This window comes from Homarus americanus, unplaced genomic scaffold, assembly GCF_018991925.1.
Source record: "Homarus americanus isolate GMGI-L3 unplaced genomic scaffold, GMGI_Hamer_2.0 scaffold32583, whole genome shotgun sequence".
NCBI classification, from domain to species: domain Eukaryota; kingdom Metazoa; phylum Arthropoda; class Malacostraca; order Decapoda; family Nephropidae; genus Homarus; species Homarus americanus.
The window spans coordinates 21971153-21995335 of record NW_024713129.1 but is presented as its reverse complement, the minus strand read 5'-3'; the positions used below and the strand labels follow the sequence as shown (position 1 = coordinate 21995335).

Sequence of the window (24183 nt, the reverse complement as noted above, 5' to 3'; positions counted from 1 at the left end):
ATGTATATTTGTTCAATAAAACCCTCATAAATACGTTTATATTTTTTCGGCATATATGCATGAGTAAAACAAACAGGGGATAACAGTAAATCGAATCAACTAATAATAATCCAAGAAAGCCATTAATAGCTTACTTCCACAGAGGTCCTAATACATATCTTAGAAAAACACAAAATGTTCATATGTAGATTATAAGTAAAAATAATACATTCCAGCTGGTAATATGCCCTACTATACACTGAATAAAGACACAATATGAGTCTTACTTTGTTGCGCATCTCTCACCTCACCTGATACAAGATACAACACAATCGTCGAGGTCGAGGAAGAGTCTAAGGAGAAACTGTGGTGGTAAGCTCTCCATTGTTGCCCAAAAATAACTCATTGACACAGATTTATGCCCTTGTTTGTGTCAGCCTCGGTGTGTTAAGAACTTAGTGGTGGTGGAGGAAGGTCTAGCGTGGCCCAGGGAAGGAAGGGTGTGTGAGAAACAAGATAACAAACATTAATGTCTCCATGTTGTAAATTGCCGCCAGTGTCAATTGTAACCTGAATTCTAATAAATGGCATAAACCTCTTGATCATGACCTTTCTGGTTGGAAATGTTTTGTGTTGGTGATAGCAAGTTCCGTACAAGCTGATTTGATGGTATTTCTCTACTAAAATTCGTGGATGGAAAACTCTTGCTCGTGGAATTTAGTGCTGCCTCGACAATGAATATTTTATAAGCACAGGATACAGGTACTTGTAAAGCCCTTTCGTTATCCACCCATCACCTTTTTGGCGAGTTTTCAATCTGCTTTAGATGATTCTGACATTTATAACCAACTAAACATCAAGAAAACGTAATCTAACTGAAAAAAAAGTGATTGGTCTCAAGGATAAATATCAGAATCATCTAAAACGGTAAGAAAACTCGCGAAAAAGGTGATGGGTAGCTAATGAAAAATGATCGCCCTTTCACCCAAAATTCTCAAACCAATATAGATTCTCTAGCTCTTTTTCCCTTTCTAAATTGGTATTATATCAGTTTCGCATCTGGGATTTTTAACACATAAAATAGATCCAACCATTATTTAAGCAACTGTGAACTAAGTAACCAATCACTTTTACATTAATTCATAATTTTTATTACGTACTATAGTAAACAAACGGCCTTGAGTTGCCAGTAGTGTTTGAAGAATCTTGAACGAGACTGTGTGGAAAAGGTGATCTAATTTCTTTTATGTATATAATTTTATTTTATATTTAGTTCACAATTAAGATCACTTTATCTGGAGACCTGACGACACCCTCACAAAATATGACAATTGAGGATGACCTGATAACGAGGTTGACAAGTTCCACAAATATTTAAATGAGTTACTTAATGCACAAAAGCAGAACATACCATACAAAAAACACATGTCAAATAACAGTGACCCTAAATGGATAAATAGTTATTTAAAGAATATTATTGGACAAAGGAAGACTATAGGTAGGAGAATATATTGTGAAGTTTACCTCCAAGATTATTATAAGGTAGTGGCCGGTAGGGTTAAGACCGAGATAAGAAAAGCGAAGAGGAATAATGAACTGAAGGTACCAAGGTAGGCGGAGATAAACCCCAAGGAATTCTTTCAAATGTATCAAACTAAAACACGAGACAAGATTGGACCAATACCGGCGAGCTAACTGATAATGACGGAGAAATGAGCAATAATCTGAACAGATATTTTTCAACAGTTTTCACCGCCGAAAATTTAAACATGATACCCGAGGCACCGACTATATATGGTGGTCCCTCGGTTAACGAACACAATTCGTTTCAGAGTCGTTCGTTAACCGAATCCATTGTTTCAATGGGATATTGGGTAATTGGTTCCAGCTCACAGAAAAATATATGCAAAGTGAAAAAAAAAAGCAGTAAAGTACACTTACTTTGAGGTGTGTATGTAGAAGGCTCCTGGTTGATGATGATTATGGGAATTAGAAGTGGGGGTGGAGGAGAAGGGAGATGAGAAGGAAGTGGGGATGGATGAGAAATCACCTTTCAGTGGACCCATGCTTGATGCAGTAATTTCACCAATAAATTTTAAGTTCACTAGGTGTAATTCAAGAATATTTTATTTAAATCAACACTGCACTGTGCTATATATTATCAATATGTTAACCAAATGTCAGAATGACCAATAATTTTAATGTAAAAATGCAAAAATTTTCAAGACACCAACAAAATCAATGTTCACTGCACTGTAAACAAAGCCAAACTGATGCCTGGTGGCTGAGTCAAGCGGCTGATGGGCGCACAAAAAACTAGTTCCGTGTACTGCATATATTATCATTATGTTAACTAAATTTTAAAATGACTAATAATTTTAATATAAATAATGCAAAAATATTAAAGAGCACAACTTCCTTGCTATTTACTCCACTGGAAACGAATGTAAACATAGAACAGATTACTGAATTGGCAGACTAACCCATCAGCTGATGCTCACAACAAAGCGTGTTTGTCGTAAGGATTTCGTTAACCGAATTGAAGATCCTTATGGGAGGTAATTTGTTAATCGAACCGTTCGTTAACCGAGGGACCACTGTACAAAGATATTGAAGAAAATAGATTAAGCGAGATAGTAGTGACTAGTAACGATGTTAGTAAGCAAATAGACAAGCTAAAGCCTAATAAGTCACCAGGTCCCTGTGAGATAGTTGCCAGAGTATTAAAGGAATGTAATGTTTGTACTTTTATGCTGCTTTATATCATTGTACTTTTGTACTTTTATCATTCATGCAAAAGTAAACGTGTAAAATGTGTTCGTAAACCTAAGTGGTCCAAGTTGGCAATGGGCTGAGTTGGACTGTATTCGGCACTGCCCACCCTGGAATATCAAACAGAAAGATCTTACTATGATACGGTGCCATTTTACGTTTTTTGGTCGACGCGAGAGCAGCTGTCCATAACGAATGGTTCTTAAGCATACACTGAGCATCGGCATTGATCAAGCCCGGGCGGCGGAGTGTTTTGAAATACCTGTACTGTACGTCATTATGATGGCTGTTTACATCCTGGGATGTGACGTCACTGTGGCATTACTGCCGAGAAGACAAAGTAGTGCGCGCCTAGGCGCCTAATTGTCTATCAAACAAAGAATTTGCACAAGAGAGGATTATCATATCAGAACTCACTGATGAAAATAAAATAAGAAAATAAACAGTAAAACAAATAACTCGTCCGCAGGTCAGTCATCAATCTTAACCTTTAATTTTTTAAATCCTAGACGGTATTATTTTGGTTGAGACTATGTTCCCCCCTTCCCATGGCTTTTTCATGTGTAATGAACGAATTTGACCTTCATTTCTGGCACAAATCAATAGTTTCTGATATTAGCCCTGCCCCCCTACCATCTCAGAATCTACTGGGTAAAAATTAAATCAAGGTAAAGGGTGTTCAAAACACATCGAAAACCATTGGAAAACAAAACCCTAACCAACCTTACTGGGGAGCTCCACTGTCGTTTGATGTTTAGCTTTTGTACCGCACGGCGTTCGATGTTCTGGGTGTCTACCGCTACGTACAAATTACAAACGTACATAATAAAATGTTAAACATCTCGCTTAAACGTAATTTGCGCTAGAAACACCATTGAAAAAAGGTGTCTTAGAATTGTCTAAACTACTGATTATATACAAATATAAAATTCCCGAGATTCGTGTAGTGGCAACAAGTGAAATAATATCATTTGGGTTAGGATGGTTAGGTTACATTAACCCTTAGGCCCCAGGTGACATTCCAGAACGTCTGCCTATTCCCGCCACTTTTTTTTTAAGGTAGATTTTTCTCCATTTATCCCACGGGGGGGGGAGGGGGTGTACTGCCAGCAACAACCCTATCCCGGGGCTTAAGGGTTAAGTTTGGTTAGGTTTTTAGATTAGATTAGTTTTGATATCTATATACAGGGGTGACGAACTATAATTTTACCTCCTAGACAGTTTTTATCACAAAACTTCCAAGAAATTTACCATGCTTTAAAATGGAGGGGAAATGTGGGATAAAACTCGAGAAAGAACAGCAAACAAATCTTTGAAAATCTTACCTAACTTGTAAAAAGGTTTGAAATTGCTTTTGAGTTTGTGTCCCTCGTCTGAACACCAAAAACAACACCCACCACGTACTAAACACTGAAGACACAAATAGGGCAATCTTTTTTATTTCATAGTGGATATTTTGCCATGACCAGCTAAGTTCCTACTAACGATTTTTTTTTCTTATTTTTTTTTAGTTCACTTTGATCAGCGCACTCACAGTAAAATAGCATTAGGCGGAACTTACTGGTCATGGCAAAACATCCACTTCCTTTCTATGTTAGGATTTTTAATTTTTTACTTTTATCCCCATTGCCACTGATTAGCACGTACTGGACTTGTACTGGCTCCTGAATGTATCCATAACTGCCAGTGTTGGTCAAGTCTGCTCTTGAAAGAGTTCACACTCTGTGCCGTCACAATACACTCTGGCGGATTGTTCCAAGAGTTCACAATTGTCACGCTCGCACATGGACATAGCCTAAGTGTTTCAGAGTATGGTACAGTATTGCCTTAGGTGGTAGGAAAGGTCACCCGTGCAGTTTCTACAAGATCAACTAAAACTTAAGATTGTTTCGTTGGTTAATGTTGTCTGCTACCTGAAATAGATTGTTGAAGTAAGTGACTACTGTACAGGTAAACCTCGAGATACAATTGGGTTAGGTTCCTGTAAAAACCATCACAAGGTGAATTATCATAGATAGGGAACATTATAACTTGGGGTTCAATGGGATACGTTTCCAACCCGTCCCCAAACACACAAGTATCACCAACAAAAAAATTCCATCGGTACTACTATCAGTACAAAACACACAACACTCACCACATCCTGAAGAATAAACCTGGTAATCATCACATGTCCCCTTCGAGGCTAAGGGGCCTCTTGTAGGTTGAGTGGAGACGTCACTCTGACTCCCAAACAGCCTCTGGGGAGTCTCATGCTGCTTATAACTATGTCAAGCTTCACCTTGGAGACATGGTTGTCTTGGATGCCTTGGCCTTCCAGACATTTTCAAAGTTACACTGCTCACAATGATAGTGGCTGATGCTGTTCACATTTTCAAAACAACAGAGTCGACACACCTTAGTCACAAAAGCTCAGAAAATGTCACTTCACAGTCACCATAACACAGGTGCTGTTAGTGCTGTCCTCTCGCTATATACGAAAAACACCTTTGATAAGTACAATGTATTATGCTGGCTGATAATCGTGGAGCCATGCGATGGCTGGTTCATGATTGACAAGGAAGCAAACACGGCTATAGTGTGAAGGATGGCCGTGTGGCGGTGCGGGGGAAGATTACAAGTGAAGGTAGAGATGTGTCATGCATAGGGTTAAAAATTATTTCCTTATAAATTGTCACTGACTTCACATAGAAAAATAAATTTAATTGCTGGAGTCCTTGTAAGACAGCAATTAATTTTAGCATATTCAACCCATAGTTTGCACTAGAGACAAAAAAAATAATCAATGGATATCGTTAAAATGAGTTGTTTTGATCGTATATAGCGACATGATCTTAATTTGTGACCATCATTTAAGCGGAATACTATCGCTTCTCAGGATATTGTATCTCAAGGCTTACCTGTACTGTAGTACTAACTATTAACTGACCAACTCTTCCTCTCTGCTGTGTACTTAACCTATTTCAGTATATGTTATTTAATTTGTGATCCCTAATAATAACCTCTGTTCATTAATGGACTTTGTATTAACCTGTTTAGTTTATTTTGAAATGCTTCTCTAAAAGAAAAAAAATTGCCTTCCAGAATACTGGACCTTTCATCCAAAAGACAATACTGGTGATTTTATCCAGGAAACACCGACATCCATTGCCAGTATGGCAATGGAAAGCAAAGCTCCCCTGCGTGTAGTCCGCAGGGTGCAATTTGGTATTTTAAGCCCAGATGAAATTGTGAGTATAAATTTTAAATGTTTTATTAAAAGATTAGTTAGTGAAACATGTTTTGCATGTTCTTATTCAAATATTTGCTATAGATTGTGGCTAGAAATGTTGGTAAATCTAGTCAAATATTTTTTATGAAATTTTTTAATTGAAGCAGTTTTCATAACCTGGCCTAATAATTATTTGTTCTTTTTTTATTGCTGTGCTTCATGCTTACTCTGTTTAAACTAAGAAGTTTGATTGATTTTCAAGAAGAAATTAATGTTTAGTTTATAGTGATTAGCATTATCATAATTTGCAATATTATAATATGGCCGAGACTTAGAATTATTATGATTCACTTCTTACAATTTGCATTTCAGCGGCGTATGTCAGCCACAGAAGGTGGTATAAAGTACGCTGAAGTATATGAGAATGGGCGACCCAAGCTAGGTGGGCTGATGGATCCACGTCAAGGATGTTTAGACAGGAACACCCGGTGCACAACATGTGCTGGTAATATGACAGACTGTCCTGGACACTTTGGACACTTGGAGTTGGCCAAGCCTGTGTTTCACGTGGGCTTCCTAACAAAAACTATGAAGATTTTACGTTGTGTCTGCTTCTATTGTAGTAAACTTCTCTTTAATGCAGTAAGTATTCAGAAGAGATAAACAAAATTTAAATTACCAATATTGTACTGTACTGTATTCAAATAGACAGAACTGACAATTGCAAGGTTGTTTTTGTTTTTATCTAATGCTGTGGTCAAGACTTTGCTATACATTTTGAGGACATGGAGTATACAGGATGAACAACAAAGTTAGAAATTAAACTGTTTCTTTGGATAGCAAGTTCATTATTGACCCATACTTGTGCTTCCCATAATAAGCATTTTGGGGTCAGGATAATTTTCACCTAGATTATATTAGTTGCTTTACTGTACTAATGCTACATGGCTTTATTTAATTTCAGCAATATCCAAAGATTCGTGAAATTGTAACAAAGTCAAAGGGCCAACCTCGAAAGCGATTGCAACATGTCTACAACTTGTGTAAGGGAAAGATGATTTGTGAAGGTGGAGATGAAATTGATGTAAGCAAAGATCCAGAGGACCCCAACATGAGCAAAAAGGGAAGCGGCCATGGTGGTTGTGGTCGTTATCAGCCAAACATTAAGCGTGTGGGATTGGAGCTTGTTGCTGAGTGGAAGCATGTGAATGAGGACACTCAAGATCGGAAACAGATTCTCACGGCTGAGCGCGTGTATGAAATATTCAAGCATATTTCAGGTCAGTTAATGTCTTTCAATGGTTTAAGAGTTACTTTACAGTATACAAATTTCATTTCAGCTGCACCAGCAGCTCTTTGTAAACCAATCCTGTCTGACTGCTTGGTTAAGTGAACTTTTTGCTCGGCACACGGTGCCTGAACTCTTCCTGACCCAGCAATCACCAATTCTCTAATACCATTTCAGGAATAAATTCACTGAATGGTGATTGTGTATCATAAATTTTTATGCTTCAGGGTATTAAAAGAAATATTTTATGAATTCAGTAAAAAAAACATAATTCATATCCCTCAAATTTGAAATTACAGTGAACCCTCGAAGTTCTGGACTAAAAAGGGGGGGACCACCTGTCCAGAAAAGCCGATTGTCCGGATTTTCCGCCGAATAATAAATGATATAAGAAACACCAAAAATACAGTACTAATGTAGTGATAAGCAAATTACCGTAGCCAATTACCATATATAAACCAGGCATTTACCTATGATAACATAATAAGAATCATTGCATCATTACTAGAGTGAATGAAATAATATTCCCACAAACAACAATTGTTAACTCTGTTTATGTTTCCCACCTCCTAGGGCAACTGTGTCCAAGCAACTCATGGGTCAAGCAGCGCCCACAGGCCTAAAATATTCTTTACTCTGGTTTGGGAATATTTCTTAGGGAAACTTCTTGGAGGCTTCTTAGCCCAGAACCCCTAAATTTTTTGTCCGTTTCTTCGGAAATCCGGATTTCCCTGGTTCGAATCTTCAAGGGTTTACTGTACACATACTCATAAATTGTAATGTTTTGCTGTTGCGTTATACACTGTATATTAAAAAAGTTTTAAGATTTGTTGAAATTTTTAAATACAGTATGAGAGTCATTTAGAAATATTACTATACGTATATACAGTATTACAATTTTCGTAAAATTTTAGATTATGGGCGACATTTACAGATTTCATATACAGGGGGCCCCCAAATTTGTGTACAAAAAAAAATATATATATATATATATATATATATATACTTCATTTTTAGTCCATATAACATGTGGACTTTGAATAGTATGTACACACACACACACACACACACACACATATATTTACAATACAGGTAAAGGAAATTACTGTCTCTAGAACGAATGGCTCCATGCCCCAGCCTTGAAAATGACGGCAACTTTAAAACTACCCACAGATATTCTTGGGTATATTCTCACCCAGCTATTGCTGCACTGCCTACTTCAGATGTATGAACTTGAGTCTGTTACTTCGAACCTTTAGATTCATCGTAGTTTCATGTTCTGATTGGTACTGAGACAGTTTCAAATATCTGGAGCAGGCAGTGCAGCAATAGCTGGCTGGGAGAGTTAACTAACTTTTGGGTGAGACTGTACATCCAGGGTGTCATCCGCGAATAATAGGACCTCAAAATAAAAGTCCACGAACTTGGGGGCCCTCCTCAATATAAACAAATACTGTACGCGTCTTGGTTACAGTCAGTTCACGTTGGTCAGTCGTGGAGTGCACATCTACGTTCTATTGCGCAAGCTTTTTCCTCTTGTTTTTCCATCATTGCCCAGTGCTCGAGCGATTATGTCTGATAACCCTAAATCTGGTACAGTACTGGAGTTAGGAGTGTTTAAATTTTGATTGGGGCAAATAACAAAAAAGTTCCCCCCTCACTTGGAGGGTGTCCCTCATAATTTGTAAGGTTAAAGTCACTATTATTTCGAATTATGGGGTTTTCTGTAGTCTTTACCAGATAGTAGATCTTAAACGTCCATTCTTAACCCCTAGGCTTTGGGTTATGTCCTGTGACCTGTGTCTGTAGAGTTTCGGGTCACGACACATCGTTTTGATGTCGCGGGCCTGGCTAGATTGTGTTGCCAAGTAGGTATTTATCTTTCACTCACTCACACATGAGAGCCTCCCAGTCTCGTCTCAGTAGCTTCTCAACTTTTGTGATGTAGGAATCTCGTCCTTGGTCTTGACTCACTTCACCTTGTGTTTCTACCCCCCAATACAAGTTTAGTTTTGTCATCAATTACTGGCGTAGTGATAATGATTGTTAACAGTGTAAATAGTAATAACATAGTAAAACAAGTGTCCTGTACTTCATACTGCCTACAAATTAGTGTTGTTTACCTCGTACTATTGTGTCATACATACGCCACTTTACGAACATTCTCGACTCTTCCTAGCCCGTGTTGCCAACCTGCAGTAAGGACACATATTTATTTCTTGTTTATATCATGCATAACCAGTCAGTAAGACTAGATTTTTTTTTTTTTTATCCTGAATATGCCTGGGGGGGGGGGGTGCCGACAATAGCCCGAAGCCCAGGGTTAAGTGTGTAACAAAAACTGAAGGTCATGCAAATATACATTTAATGTTTGCATGTATGCATGACTGTGTATGAGAGGGAATGGCTGAGTGTAACTTAGCAATGTATCTCTTTTCACAACTCTTGTATCTTGTACTGTAAACACTTTAAGTAAAAATAAATTAGATAATACTTACCACAGAAGGGCAGTGTCTCTTTAAGTACAGTACAATATTATATTCTTGATAGTGGTACCTACTTATCTCTATCTGCCTGACTATTTGATTTTTTCTAGCCTAACTTCAGGTACCTACAAAAGTTTCTGTTCTTAATTGTGTGAACACAGGTTATAGTTTGTAGGCAATCATTGATTTTAAGAGTAAGGGCTCTTTGTAATCTAATTATTCCCTTGATTTTAACATGTTCTGATATACACACTGTACTGCCCATGGGACTGTACAGTGTATCTGGTGCAGTGAGAAGATTAATCATATTTCATCCTATAGGTTTACACCATAGACACTTGGCAGTTTCTTTGCATCTACAATTTCTTCGTCTCCTCCCTTGTGGGTGAGCATGTACGCGCCCTCATGCTATTACGTATTGGTTTTCTCTGTTGTTTTCTGATGTATTTTGTTATGTTTCATTACTTACCTGTACGGTATGCATTTATTTTCTATTTCTCAAGCCCCCTAATAGTGGTAAAAATTAAATCAAAGAAGTGTGTGCATGTGTTTTGTGAGAGTTCTATTGATCTTGTTGTTACACCTTACAAGACTTAATGAATTCTCTTTGAAGATTTAATTGCATTTTGTTTTCAGTCTTATAACACTCAGATGATATTATTTGGATGCTATACTAATTTAGTGAAGTAATGTGTGTATTAATTTTTAATATTTTAAGTTTAATTGAAGTAATTAGACTTTACTCGTCTTACTTTCTCGTGTTGTGCTGTCTAGTTTTGTGTGGTTTTAACATCATCTCAAAACCATTCATTCTCCCTTGTCTTTTGAATAGTAAGAATAACCATTTCATGGCTTAACTAAACAGACAATGTACTGGCTTAAGGCCAGCTTTTCCAGTAGTTAATCTTACCACTTATAAAAGTTAGATGCTTATAAAAAAAATTTGTAACTTGAAATCTAAACTGAATCTAAATATCTCTTAAATTGAGGACAAATCATAAGTCAGATGACCCCAAACCTAACCCAGCTATTAGGTTTTGGGCTCAGAACTAAGTGGCCTCACAGCTAATGGGATACCTTCTTATATTAGGTCCAATTCTAAAATAAGTTTGGTTGGGGGTGTTAGGGTTGAGGTACATTGGACTTGCAACCAAGAGTACTACAATCCACTGTAATTAAATAAGATATTTTGAAAAATAGTTACTTTCTAGTCCACTCTTAGTTCACCTTACAGTAAAGTATCTGTCAACTGAAAAGTTTGGGACCAAGAGGCTTTCATTGAATGGATTATTTCATAAAGTGGATACTATCATGTTCATGTGCCCAAGGAAAACATGTAATATACCATAGTACTGGTGTCAGTTTGTTTATACTTACAGTACAATCTCTCCACTTACGACAGGGTTCCATTCCGACGACCAGGTCGTAAGTCGATTGAGTTGTAAGTTGAACCGACGAAAATAATACGTATTATGTAATACAGTAATTGTAAAACTTACCTTTTTAATACATTAACTGAGTGGGAACCGACGTGGATGCTGTACACACGCAGCAGCCGAAGTTGTCATACGGCGTCATTAGACCTTACGACCAAACGTCTGGACTCGAAAATAATGTAAAATATTTTAACGTAATATAACGACAATGACCGTCGTAGTCAAGGAGAGACTATATTGTTAGTTTCCACAAATACCTGTACACTGACCTCATTATTCTCTAGCACTCATAGAAATATTAAGTCTACAAATAAGATTTTGATGTACAGTATTATTTTCGTGCACCCACCACATAACTTATTCCTCTAATTCACATGAAGATGAGTAGACTTTTCATGGAGCCACTGAATCAGTTGTAAAATAAAGTATTCTACGTATTCTTATATCTTATACTGTACTGAGAATGTTCAAATCTATAATAAGAGATATTTTTAAATAGATTTATCAGTTGACATACTTTATTGTATTCACCAGCCTGTTCACCACATTGTGTGTCCAGTACTGTATTTAGATGCTATAAATTGAATACAAAAAGAATTCAGAAATTACAAGGGTAACTTTTTTACTTCATAAGAACATGCTGTGGGCAGCAACCTTTTTCCAGTGATGAAATGTTCTACTATGATAATTATGCAAATACTGTACAGTATTGTACAAATTGTGTACATTCCCAGCAAATGCTTGCTGCAATTATTTTTATAACGAATTTCAACTTAATAAACAAGTCTTTGTTTAGTGTACTCACTGGGATTTTCAAATGTTAAATTTAATATGGCAGTCACAAATTTCAAAGTGTGGAATATTGTACGTGCTTATTCTCATAATCATGCTGCTGTGCATGAGACTGTACTTCATGTTGGAGAACCTCTGACATTTAATGGATTTTGGAAGTGACTGCTGCAATTTGGTCTTTGGTCAACAAAAAATTGGAGAAAACTTGTACAAAATCATAACCAATAATATGTGGCATTGTCTAATACACAGTATTTTTTATCAGATGAGGAATGTTACCTCCTGGGTATGGACCCTAAATATGCAAGACCTGACTGGATGATCATGACAGTACTACCAGTGCCGCCTCTCCCAGTGCGACCAGCTGTCGTCATGCATGGGTCAGCCCGTAACCAGGATGATCTTACGCACAAACTGGCAGACATTATTAAGGCCAACAATGAACTTGTGCGCAATGAACAAGCTGGTGCAGCTGCTCACATCATAGTTGAGAACTTAAAGATGCTCCAGTTTCATGTGGCCACATTAACAGACAATGACATGCCTGGAATGCCCAGAGCCTTACAAAAATCCGGAAGGCCGCTCAAGGCCATCAAAGCTCGTCTCAAGGGTAAGGAAGGCAGGATTCGTGGTAACCTCATGGGAAAGCGTGTGGACTTTTCTGCTCGAACTGTCATCACAGCCGATCCTAACCTTCGCATTGACCAAGTTGGAGTGCCTCGATCCATTGCCCAGAATCTTACCTACCCAGAAATTGTAACACCATTTAATATGTCCAAGTAAGTTTTATAAATATTGGTACCAAATCTATTGTAAACTCTCACTCAAAAGTTGAGACATTTTTGAGTTGGGACATTAATCATTGTCACCATTTAACATAATGTAAAAGGGGTCAGTTAAATTGTTTTCAACCTCTTGCAGATTTCTTTATTGTTTTCTCAATATTTTCTTCACTTTCGTCTTGAAAGAGTTCAGAACTTTTATTCAAATTTATCCTTTGGGTTGACATTAGGAAAGGTATCCAGCCCTAAAGCTTGACTTGAACAGGCCCATCCCCTGGTCTCTGCTGCATTTTCTGGACTGGCACTGTGGTGAGCCATCAGGTAATCATGGCTAATCCATGCAAGTGTGGAAAATGGCCATAAGTCATTGATGAGGGCTTATCATTCATGGGGTGAAGTGGTTTGTTTCATTATACAGTATTCATCTACTGTAATTGTATTTACATTTTGCATGTTATATACAGAAAACAACATGATTACTTTTGAGGTACTATAGGTTATTACCAAATATTCAGGGTTTTTTGTTCTGAGAGTAGAAAGTAAAGAAATTTGCATTATAAATGTTTTTGAACTCGGCTGCTCACTGCTATTAGACACCAGACTTTCTCATAGCATACTGTACTGTATAAAACCACCATTATATATGTGTAACAGCTTTTTATTTCAATAATTTATCTTCCATTTCAGGATGATGGAGCTTGTGAAGCGTGGTAACAACCAATATCCAGGAGCTAAGTACATTGTACGTGACAACGGGGCTCGCATTGATTTGCGTTATCATCCAAAACCATCTGACCTCCACCTTCAGTGTGGCTATAAGGTTGAGAGGCACATCACAGATGGTGACTTGGTTATTTTCAACCGTCAACCCACTCTGCATAAAATGTCCATGATGGGACACAGAGTAAAGGTAAGATGCTGACTTACAACTTGGCCACCTCTAAGCCCTCATTCGCCAAACTTATCATGCAGCGTATTTGGGTGAAACTCTCCCTTCATAACTGGGACTGGTTGGTTATATTGTAGAATTCTCCTGTGGTTGGCAAGGGTTGTGTCCAATGGGAAATGAAGGGTTTAGGGTATGACCCCTGAGAGACATAGTGTACTTAATGTTCTGTGATGTACAGCTCGAGTTTAGAAATAAGTAATGATTGTATAAAGTACTTGAAATAAATTACTGTATACTATACTAAATAATAATAATAGACAGTACACTGTGCATGTTATTAAAATAATAAATAAAAGACAGTATAATGGGTTGGTCACCCTGACACCAAGCCTGACCTCAACACATCCTCTAACAGTGTAAATATGCCTTTGAAGTATTTATACCCTACAAGGTTATAATACATAAATGTGTGTATAAATGATACAGTATAAGAAAAAATATTAATATTATTTTGACAATATAATACTGTACTGTACTGTATGTGCAAGAGCTGAACATATATAAGGTTCATATCTGGCAGCCACCAGCACTCCTCATCTAACCAAGAGCACTCACACTTGTGGATGTAGCTTGTTTCTTTGTGTTTATTTCTCCCTTTTTTCAGTGTTATTTGTTTGTGAGAGTGATTCATTCTCATGTTTGTGTTATTGCATATGTTTTAATTAACTATATTGATGGGAAAGTAAATGAAAAATATATTTTTCAAATATTAATTTTACACCAAAAAATAACACTTTCTCGATTAATTAATATACATAATTCAATTTGGTCAAAAAATGGTGTTTCCATATTGACTCCACTCTCATCTCTGAGTGTTGAGTGAGGACTACTGCCAGCAGAGTAGAAAGCCATTTGGTTTATTATATGAAGGATGATAATAAACATTGATTTAAAGAGCCAAGAAGGGAGAGGGTCTAGACACAGTAGATAACAAATTGTCATTTGAGGAACATAGACAATGAAGTTAATAAGACAAACCATTTGATAAACCTGATCCAGCTAACATTCCCAATATACAATACTGTGCTGGAATTATCCAGGAAACCGCACATACTTGAAACCGGATGCTGTGGTCAGTAATACATTGTACAAAATATAAAACATGAATACACAAAGCATTTAATGCAGCATTCATTAATGTTTTCGTTATTTGTGAGACCTAGCGGCACTCTATAACTTTATTTTAGAAATACTGTGCTGTGTATATACAAATTCATTGGAAGGTGTAAAGACTTGCTCACTCAGTCTTCAACACTTGAAGATGGGAAGATTATTAGTAGCTGACATTTTTTGGAAGACTCTGCATGCACCATTTGTGTTTTTACCAGGAAAGGTGAACCTACACTATATTCAAAGAAAATATTTATACTTTTATAATGTTTGCAACCCTTTTTAGCAGATTTAGTATGTGATGACTGGAAAAATGATGAACATTAATATACGGATGATCTGGATTTGTAGACTCCTGGGAGCAAGATAACTATGTTGATTTTCAGTAAGAAACAGATTACATAAGTCATATTTTTTAATATGCTTTCATGAGTATCTGTATTCCAGGTTTTGCCATGGTCAACCTTCCGAATGAACTTGTCTGTAACATCACCCTACAATGCTGATTTTGATGGAGATGAAATGAATCTCCATGTACCCCAGAGTATGGAGACTAGAGCTGAAATTGAGAACTTGCACGTGACTCCTCGTATGATCATCACCCCACAGGCCAACAAACCAGTTATGGGTATTGTACAAGACACCCTAACTGCTGTTAGGAAGATGACCAAGCGAGATGTATTCCTTGAGAAGGTGCTACATACATACCTTTTAATTGTAGAATACCATAATTACAGTACAGTTGCCACATGAATTAGTAGATTGATAAGACTAGAGCAACAGTCCTTCATCTGCATTACTTTTTTTTTTACAGCTGCCTTTCATTATAAGCTTGATGAAAATTGATTCTCCACTGTTATTATTGTCTCTTATAATTTGTATACTGTATAATTTTTTTATGATCAGTACCACTATAAATGTTAATGCTAGATACTGAAGTAATTATTCAGGACTTTGTATTCTTTGTAGTCCGAGATGATGAACCTGTTGATGTTCTTGCCTATCTGGGATGGACGTATGCCCCAGCCAGCCATTCTTAAACCCAAACCACTGTGGACAGGGAAACAGCTGTTCTCTCTCATCATCCCTGGTAACCTTAACCTGGTCAAGACACATTCCACCCACCCTGATGATGAAGATGACGGGCCTTACAAGTGGATATCTCCCGGCGACACCAAGGTACATTATTAACGTGTACAGTATACATATATATTGAAGATGAACATCTTGAGATATGGGTTTTCATCTGTCTGGGTGTCCCTAAACTCCTTGTATCACCACAGATGTATTGATAAACTATTTAGGAGCATGTACTATCATCGGAGGAAGTGTAAAACATTAAATTTAAGTCTGTCAAAAGTTATGGCCACAGTTGAAGGTCAAATGTTGAAAATGGCAATGCTACTTTTTCCTCTTGTTTATTAATTGAAAATTTTATCTTTATTTAGTAGGGGAATATAGGATTCAACTTTATCTATCCATCCATGTTTAACTACCGCACAAAAGGAGCTTTATAGATTTTCCTGTTAGGCACAATATTGAAATACCTTAAGAACTTCAGGGACAAGACAATTGCATCATTTATGTTGCAGTTAAAGCAAATATATGATTCAGTGGGCAGCGGAAAGAGATTCAAGGGTCTGAAATATCCTATCGCTTCCTAAATTGTGAGAATTGCTGTTATTATTTTTAGATATCCAAGCAAGGATCCTGTCTCATGGTGGGCAACATATATAAAGTAACTAACAAATGGTATGAAACATACTAGAATAGTATCTTGGGAGATAATATTTGGTGCTTTTGGATTGACTTTTTAGAGACTTAAGCCTCTTGTTTCTGTAATGAATGTATAAAATTTCTTCCCAATATCCTAGTCATTGCACTTCGTTTGGTACTTGTACATTGATTGAAGTGCATTCAATAGGTTCCTTCATACTTACAGATGCCTCATTCATGAACATTTTCATTTTATTTTAATTTTATTTATATTGATTAAAATTTTTCAGGTCTTGGTGGAACACGGAGAACTGGTCATGGGTATTTTGTGCAAAAAGACCCTTGGTGCTTCATCAGGATCCATGTTGCACGTTGCATGGATGGAATTGGGTCAAGAAATTGCTGGTAGATTCTATGGTAACATTCAGACTGTCGTTAATAACTGGTTGCTCCTGGAAGGTATGAGTATTGGAATTGGAGATACCATTTCCGATCCTGCAACATACCGAGTTATTCAGGATACCATTCGCAAAGCCAAGGAAGATGTGATAGAAGTGATCCACAAAGCTCACAACGATGAACTTGAACCTACTCCTGGTAACACACTGAGGCAGACTTTCGAGAATCAAGTAAATCGTATTCTCAACGATGCTCGAGACAAGACTGGTGGTTCTGCCAAGAAGTCATTGACAGAATACAATAACCTAAAGGCTATGGTGGTGTCAGGTTCAAAGGGATCCAATATTAATATTTCTCAGGTTATTGCTTGTGTGGGTCAACAGAACGTTGAAGGTAAAAGGATTCCATTTGGGTTCCGAAAGAGAACTCTTCCTCACTTCATCAAGGATGATTATGGTCCCGAGTCCAGAGGCTTCGTGGAGAATTCATACCTTGCCGGCCTGACTCCTTCCGAGTTTTATTTCCATGCTATGGGTGGTCGTGAGGGTCTTATTGATACTGCTGTGAAGACTGCAGAAACAGGATACATCCAGCGACGTCTGATCAAGGCTATGGAGAGCGTAATGGTAAACTATGATGGTACTGTGAGAAACAGTGTGAGTCAAGTGATTCAGCTCAGGTATGGTGAAGACGGCTTGGCTGGAGAGTACGTAGAGTTCCAGAAGATGCCAACCGTCAAACTGTCAAATCGCAGGTTTGAAGACAAGTACAGGTTTGATGTTACCAACGAGAGATACCTTCGCAGATTGTTTAATGAAGATGTTGTTCGTGAATTGATTGGATCGCCGGAGGCAATTAGCATCCTTGAAGGTGAATGGCAGAAACTTCAAGAAGACAGGCTTGGATTGCGATCAGTTTTCCCCAAGGGTGACACCAAGGTTAGTTTATATGTTTTACTTATGTATCTCAACCTTTGACTTGTTTGTCATATGAACATGTAAAATACTGATTATTGTATTAATTCAAAAGGATTTGGTAGCTGACCTATAACATAACATTATGAAATCTCTACAGGTGGTACTTCCATGCAACTTGGAGCGCATGATCTGGAATGTGCAGAAGATCTTCCACATTAACAAGAGGACACCAACAGATTTATCACCAGTCAGAGTAGTGGATGGTGTAAGAGAAATGTTAAACAAGTGTACCATTGTATCGGGTGATGATCGAATCAGCTTACAGGCTAACGAGAATGCTACATTCTGTTTCCAGTGCTTAGTCAGGTCAACTTTGTGCACCAAGAAAGTAGCTGAGGAGTATAAACTTACCAGTGAATCCTTCAACTGGCTTGTTGGTGAAATTGAAACCAGATTCCATCAAGCAATTGTGAGTATTAGTGTCTGTACAGTATAGTTGTAGGAGTTGTCCATTATATATTGTTTTACTGGGTCAATACAATATACTGGTAGCTATGTATTAGCTTACACTCAAATTACATACTATATAGCTCATGCTCTTGCAAGTTCTGCAATACTGATGCATTCTGTTTACGGTGTATATTTTAATCATAATTGACTTTTAATCTGCACTGTTTCATATTATAAGATGATACATTATTAACTGACTGGTGAAGCTTGAAAGAGTTTGTTGTAAATATTGAGATGACTATTGTATTGCATATTCATGAACACAAGTACAAGCAATGTATATTAGGTTTCTCTTGAGACAGACCATTTCACAACAGTTTGACTAAATCACAATATTTTTATTTATCAGGCTGCTCCTGGAGAAATGGTGGGTGCTCTTGCTGCCCAGTCACTTGGTGAACCTGCTACCCAGATGACACTGAACACTTTCCATTTTGCTGGTGTATCATCCAAAAATGTAACACTGGGTGTGCCAAGGCTCAAGGAAATCATCAACATCAGTAAGAAACCCAAGGCTCCCTCCCTCACAGTATTCCTCGTTGGAGCTTCAGCCAGGGATGCTGAGAAGGCAAAGAACGTCCTGTGTCGCCTGGAACACACTACCTTGCGTAAGGTGAGAACAATCCTTAAGATTATTTGTTGAAAGACATGAGTAGGAACTCATCCTAAAAGAATGTTTAGGGAATTAGTTTTTGGTTAAGATGGCGGGGATACAGTTACTGTCTGTCCAATAATATTAATAAAGGTTTCTGTTTAAGATTATTTCTACTGATATTGTCAACTGTAGTGCTGATACTTTGTTGAAGTTTTGTAGGTATAAACATCTTGTGGAAAGAATTTGCATTGGTTTTGATATCCATTGTTTGATTGAAAAGGCTTATGGGCTATTGAGATGAGTAGAGCATGTGAGAAACATGTTCATTACAGTGGAGGGATTAAATTGATGAATATTTCTTTGCCAAGAAGTCTTTTGTGGGAAATTTGACAGTGCTCTCACCTTGATTTGTTGTTTTAATTCATAAAATGACAAAAATGGTAATGCTGTCTTGATGGATTCCCTTAGTTTTCTTTGTTAATTTTATTATTTTTCAAACTTAAGACAGACTGGCACTCATTCTCATATATAGGATATTACAGAAATTTACATAAACTATTTACCTTAACTCATACAGATGCTGTATGATGTTTTATCTTTTGTTACCAAACTATAACTTATATTTACAAAAAAAAAAGGTCTGATATTGTGACAGTTTATCTGGACTAAAAATACCGAACTTTTTTCATAAACTGTATACCGAACAAATTTCGGTATTGAATGAATTTTTCGGATCTGTTTTATACCGAAAACCTTCCTATACCGATCTGGCTGCTCACCAATTATTTTGGTATAGAGAGGTAATACTGTAATGTTTCGGGATACAGTACTACCGGGGGGAGTTCTCCAAGATTCAAGAGGGTCTGAATTATGCATCTCACTCGACTCTTAACTATGCATCTCATCTCCCAGGGACAAACCCCCCATTACAATTTGACCTTGGGCACGAACGAAAATATTTACGGCTAACGAAAAAGTGTCTACAGTAAACTTTTATTCGTGGCTTCTGTTCTAATTTCTTAAAGTTTATGCTCTACACAATCTTACCCAGTACTTAAAACCCTCAAGTATCCCCGTTAAAGACAATGCCTACTTTATGTAAAAAAAAGTTCACGTAAATGAGTGTAGATAACGAGGTGCGGCAGACTGATATGATGCATATGAAGGCAAGACTTGACTGAGGCACATGCAGCATGCAGCACAACACCCACAAACAGACATTCAACTATATGTACGAACACAAACCGATGCTGGATTTTACAGACTTTTCATTTTTGGTGAATAGAGGAGTGGCCCAAGCACATCCGAAAGTCCGAAGAAAGCAAATTCAGGTGTTTTGAAGTCCAGTGTATAGAGGTACTACTGTATTAACAATTGCAAGTTTACTCAGTTTTCAATCTGCTGGTACAAAAGATAAGTTGTGTGTGAAAGGAAAGTGAAAATACAATTACTGGGTTTTTTTGTGAGAAGAGAGGGTGTACAGGAAATATTACTAATAATAAGACTGATGGGGAGCTGTTTTATACATTTCTCATATCCTAAATATACAGGTTTTGAAACAGGTATTTTTTTAGGAGGCAGATTCAGTAAATTCTTGAACTGTTAAGGACTCGGTGATAAGTAGCTACTGGTGTTCATTGTTTGTGTCGGGATTGGGTTTTTGGAAGTTTTGGTGCAATAATTCTGTCGTCCAAATGAAGATGCTCCAGCGTTAAGTTTTATTTTTTATACACCATTGTCACAAGTTATGGTATATATACTGTAGATATGGTACACCTATGCACTGTACTGTATTAATGAAATCTGTTGATTATTAAAAGGTAGAATTATGTAATGTCAACTTGGTTTTTACAGGTAACTTCCAATACTGCCATCTACTATGATCCAGACCCACAGAACACTTGCATTACTGAGGACCAGGAGTTTGTCAATGTTTACTATGAAATGCCTGACTTTGATGTATCCAGGATTTCTCCCTGGCTTCTTCGTATTGAACTTGACCGCAAAAAGATGACAGGTCTGTAATGAACACTAATGTTGTATATAACCTGAAAAGAGAAAGTAGGCAGCTTTTGTTATGAGTGCACATTAAAGTTAGGAATTTTATGTATTCAATAGTAAATATTGTCTGAAATTAAATCCAATAATAAAATTTTGAGAAGTTCGATAAAGTAGAATATTGTAATACATGTAACCTGTATCAAATATATTTTATCATGCAGATAAGAAGCTAACTATGGAACAGATATCCCAAAAGATCAACTCAGGTTTTGGAGATGACTTGAATTGCATCTTCAATGACGACAATGCTGAGAAACTTGTCCTTCGGATCCGTATTATTGTTGGTGATGACAAGCTGGCCGATGATGCTGAGGAACAGGTTAGTTCAGCACGTTCTTTCTGTTTTGTGTGCTATTTTCTAAGTTTAGGATCAAGGTCACACATAAAATGTCTCTAAACATTTGAGTTGCTTCCCCATATCTATTAATGTTTTATAATTATTAAATTATAGTACAGTATTGTCTTTTAATTTTCTTACTCATAGTGTCATTTAACTTTCTTACTCCTCAAATATACTACTGCACACTGTAAATGTATTTCATTACTTTTTATCACATTAATTATGGCAGTAGTACTGTTCAAAGTGTAGTGCCAGAAGACTTTTTTTATTGGTACCGGTACTGTACCAACAATACTTATACCATTACCTTGGCCATGTCTTAATTACTGTTTATGCCACAATCCCTCATCTACTTAACATTCAGTTACTAAAAGAATTTAGAAAAGATCTCACTTTTTATATATACTGTACAGTGCAGGAATACCCCAGTTATTGCAAGGGATGCATTCCTAAAAGTTCATTACACATCCATGTCATCTCCACTACACATCCACATCATCTCCACTACACATCTACTTCCTCATTATCCAAGGCTATTAGGGACTAGAGTCGCATGAGTACTGTAGTACCAGTAAATGTGGAGAATAAATAAAAAATAATACAGTAACCCCTCGTTTAACGAACTCAATCCGTTCCAGAAGGTCGTTCGTTAACCGAAAAGTTCGTTAACCGAAACCATTGTTTCAATGGGTTTTTTGGTAATTGGTTCCAGCTCACCGAAAATTTCCTAAATTAAACAAAAATGGTAGAAAAGTTCACTTACTTTGAGGTGTGTATGTAGAAGGCTCCTGGATGATGATGATGATGATGGGAATTAGAATGGGGGTGGAGGAGAAGGAAGAAGAAGGCATTGGGGTGGAAGAAGTCACCCCATGGCACCATTTCACCCATAAAATTTTAGTTCTCTTGGTGTAATTCAAGATTATTTTCTTTAAATCAACACTGCACTGCATTATATATTGTCAATATGTAAAATATATTTCAAAATGACCAATAATTTGCTTGGAAACACAGAAAAAAAGCATTTAGTTGAAGAGAGTCTCAAGCAAGATGTTACCTCCAGTGAAAACAGAGAGTGACTAACGCCTGTTTGCTGTGTTAAGAGGCTGGATGCTGCGCATTAAACTAGTCACTTTACCTTCAATTATGTTCAATAATTGTTAAAATGACTAAAAAATTGAATGTTAAACTTTTAAAATTATTGAATAGTATAAACTTCTTGATATTTACTAAAATAGTAAGGAATTTACGCCCTAGAACCGATTAATGTATTGGCGGACTGATACTAAAGCTGGTTGCCCGGTCAGTGCAAGCGAAAACATGTTGAGGTCGGTTCGTAAGAAATTCGTTAACCGAATTTTTGTTCGTTAACCGAATTGAAAATCCTTATGGAAGGCGGTTCGTTAACCGAAATTTCGTTAACCGAGGCGTTCGTTAAACGAGGGGTCACTGTACTAATAAATAAAAGAAAAGAAAAATGATTCATTGTCAGTTGGCAATAGTTTCGCTATACGCGGGAGACTGGAGCGACTGAAATCCCTTACACTCCTCCCTCCTCCCATGATCCGCGTGCTAACTCTCCGTGCATGTAAGAAATTTTTATTCCATTTATATTTTTGACCTTATTATAATCATTTCTTATATTTATTTATTTTTATTTTTATTCTTTATTTATTTTACACATACTGTATGAATGATTGTGTACACATGAAAAAATAAAATTAATACATGTATCTACCCAAAATTACAAGTTGGAGAAAAACAATACGTATTGCAACTCATAGCTTGCTTAGCCTGGTGGGGGGAGGCTGAGATACCCAATGCAGTACACACCTCCCATGATCTGTGCGCTAACTCCCACGGTCATAAGAAATTTTTATTCTTTTAGGTTTGTTTTTTTTCCACATTCTGTATAAAATATTGTATGTGCATGTAACAGAGTAAACATTAAATATAATTTCATACAACTACTTGAAATTACGAGTTGAAAAATAACAAAAACGGCTTGCCATGGTTGGGGGCAGAGCTCGGGGCTTGTAACTACAGGTACGCTCTAACCTGGGGACATGCCAAGGCCACACACATGGTCACGTCACACAAACACACCCATGCTCTTTATTTGTTGGTGTTAAAATATCAATTGCAAGGTATTCCTTTTTATGTACCATGGATCACTATGCATTTCTTTTTAATTCTGTAATCCAAATTTAGTACTTTCTTTAAATATATGCACCTGTACTGTATAAACAAGATAACAGGCTTTCTTGGTGCTAAGGGCAAAATCATTGTTACAAAAAAAATGTAAGTACCAAGTAGTTACAGTAATACTGTATCTCCGTTAGCGGGAATCCCTCAAACCCGGAACTCTGATAGCCGGAATTGAAATTTTTCCGGAAAATCTTTCTCAGAGCCGGAATTTTCAGGAAAATTCCGGGGATGGGGGAGTTTTTTCTGGGTTCAAGAGGTGATGTAATGGGCAACTAATGGAACTTCCTAGACAAATTTTCTGTTACCCGGAAAATTACGGGGCTGGGGGATTTTTTCCGGCTCTGAAAGAATCGTCTCATTAACTGGAAGTCACTCATTCCCACCAATTGTTCCTGCTAACAGAGATATCACTGTAATATAATTATCCAAGGGAACATAAAAAAAATTGTTTAGTGCTGTTTTAGAGGATGGCATCCTTGATCTAGGTTTAGTTACACAGTGAACATTAGATTATCCCATATTTTCTGAATTATAATTCTTAAGTAAAGATAAACAATGATGATGACTCTCTAGTTTGTCTTTATCAAACATTCCCTTTACAAATTATCCCCCTCAGATTTTCTTGATCCTAG

General features: G+C 37.0%; 1 protein-coding gene across 2 annotated transcripts in view; it reads left to right on the top strand.

Moving 5' to 3' along the window:
- The first annotated feature begins 263 nt into the window (after positions 1-263).
- Positions 264-24183, top strand: part of LOC121869347 (DNA-directed RNA polymerase II subunit RPB1-like) — a 30416-nt gene continuing 6496 nt past the window's right edge. The window contains exons 1-13 of one of the 2 annotated variants that reach the window (XM_042370670.1): positions 264-351; positions 5836-5981; positions 6335-6604; positions 6927-7242; positions 12230-12743; positions 13434-13656; positions 15253-15498; positions 15775-15984; positions 16812-17858; positions 17995-18306; positions 18697-18960; positions 20797-20959; positions 21165-21322. In XM_042370670.1, the coding sequence (XP_042226604.1) occupies positions 5907-5981; positions 6335-6604; positions 6927-7242; positions 12230-12743; positions 13434-13656; positions 15253-15498; positions 15775-15984; positions 16812-17858; positions 17995-18306; positions 18697-18960; positions 20797-20959; positions 21165-21322 (3798 nt within the window). In that variant the 5' untranslated portion in view covers positions 264-351; positions 5836-5906. Of the gene's footprint in view, positions 352-399; positions 742-5835; positions 5982-6334; positions 6605-6926; positions 7243-12229; positions 12744-13433; positions 13657-15252; positions 15499-15774; positions 15985-16811; positions 17859-17994; positions 18307-18696; positions 18961-20796; positions 20960-21164; positions 21323-24183 lie in introns of those variants that run through there. The other variant, XM_042370681.1, reaches the window with a different exon arrangement.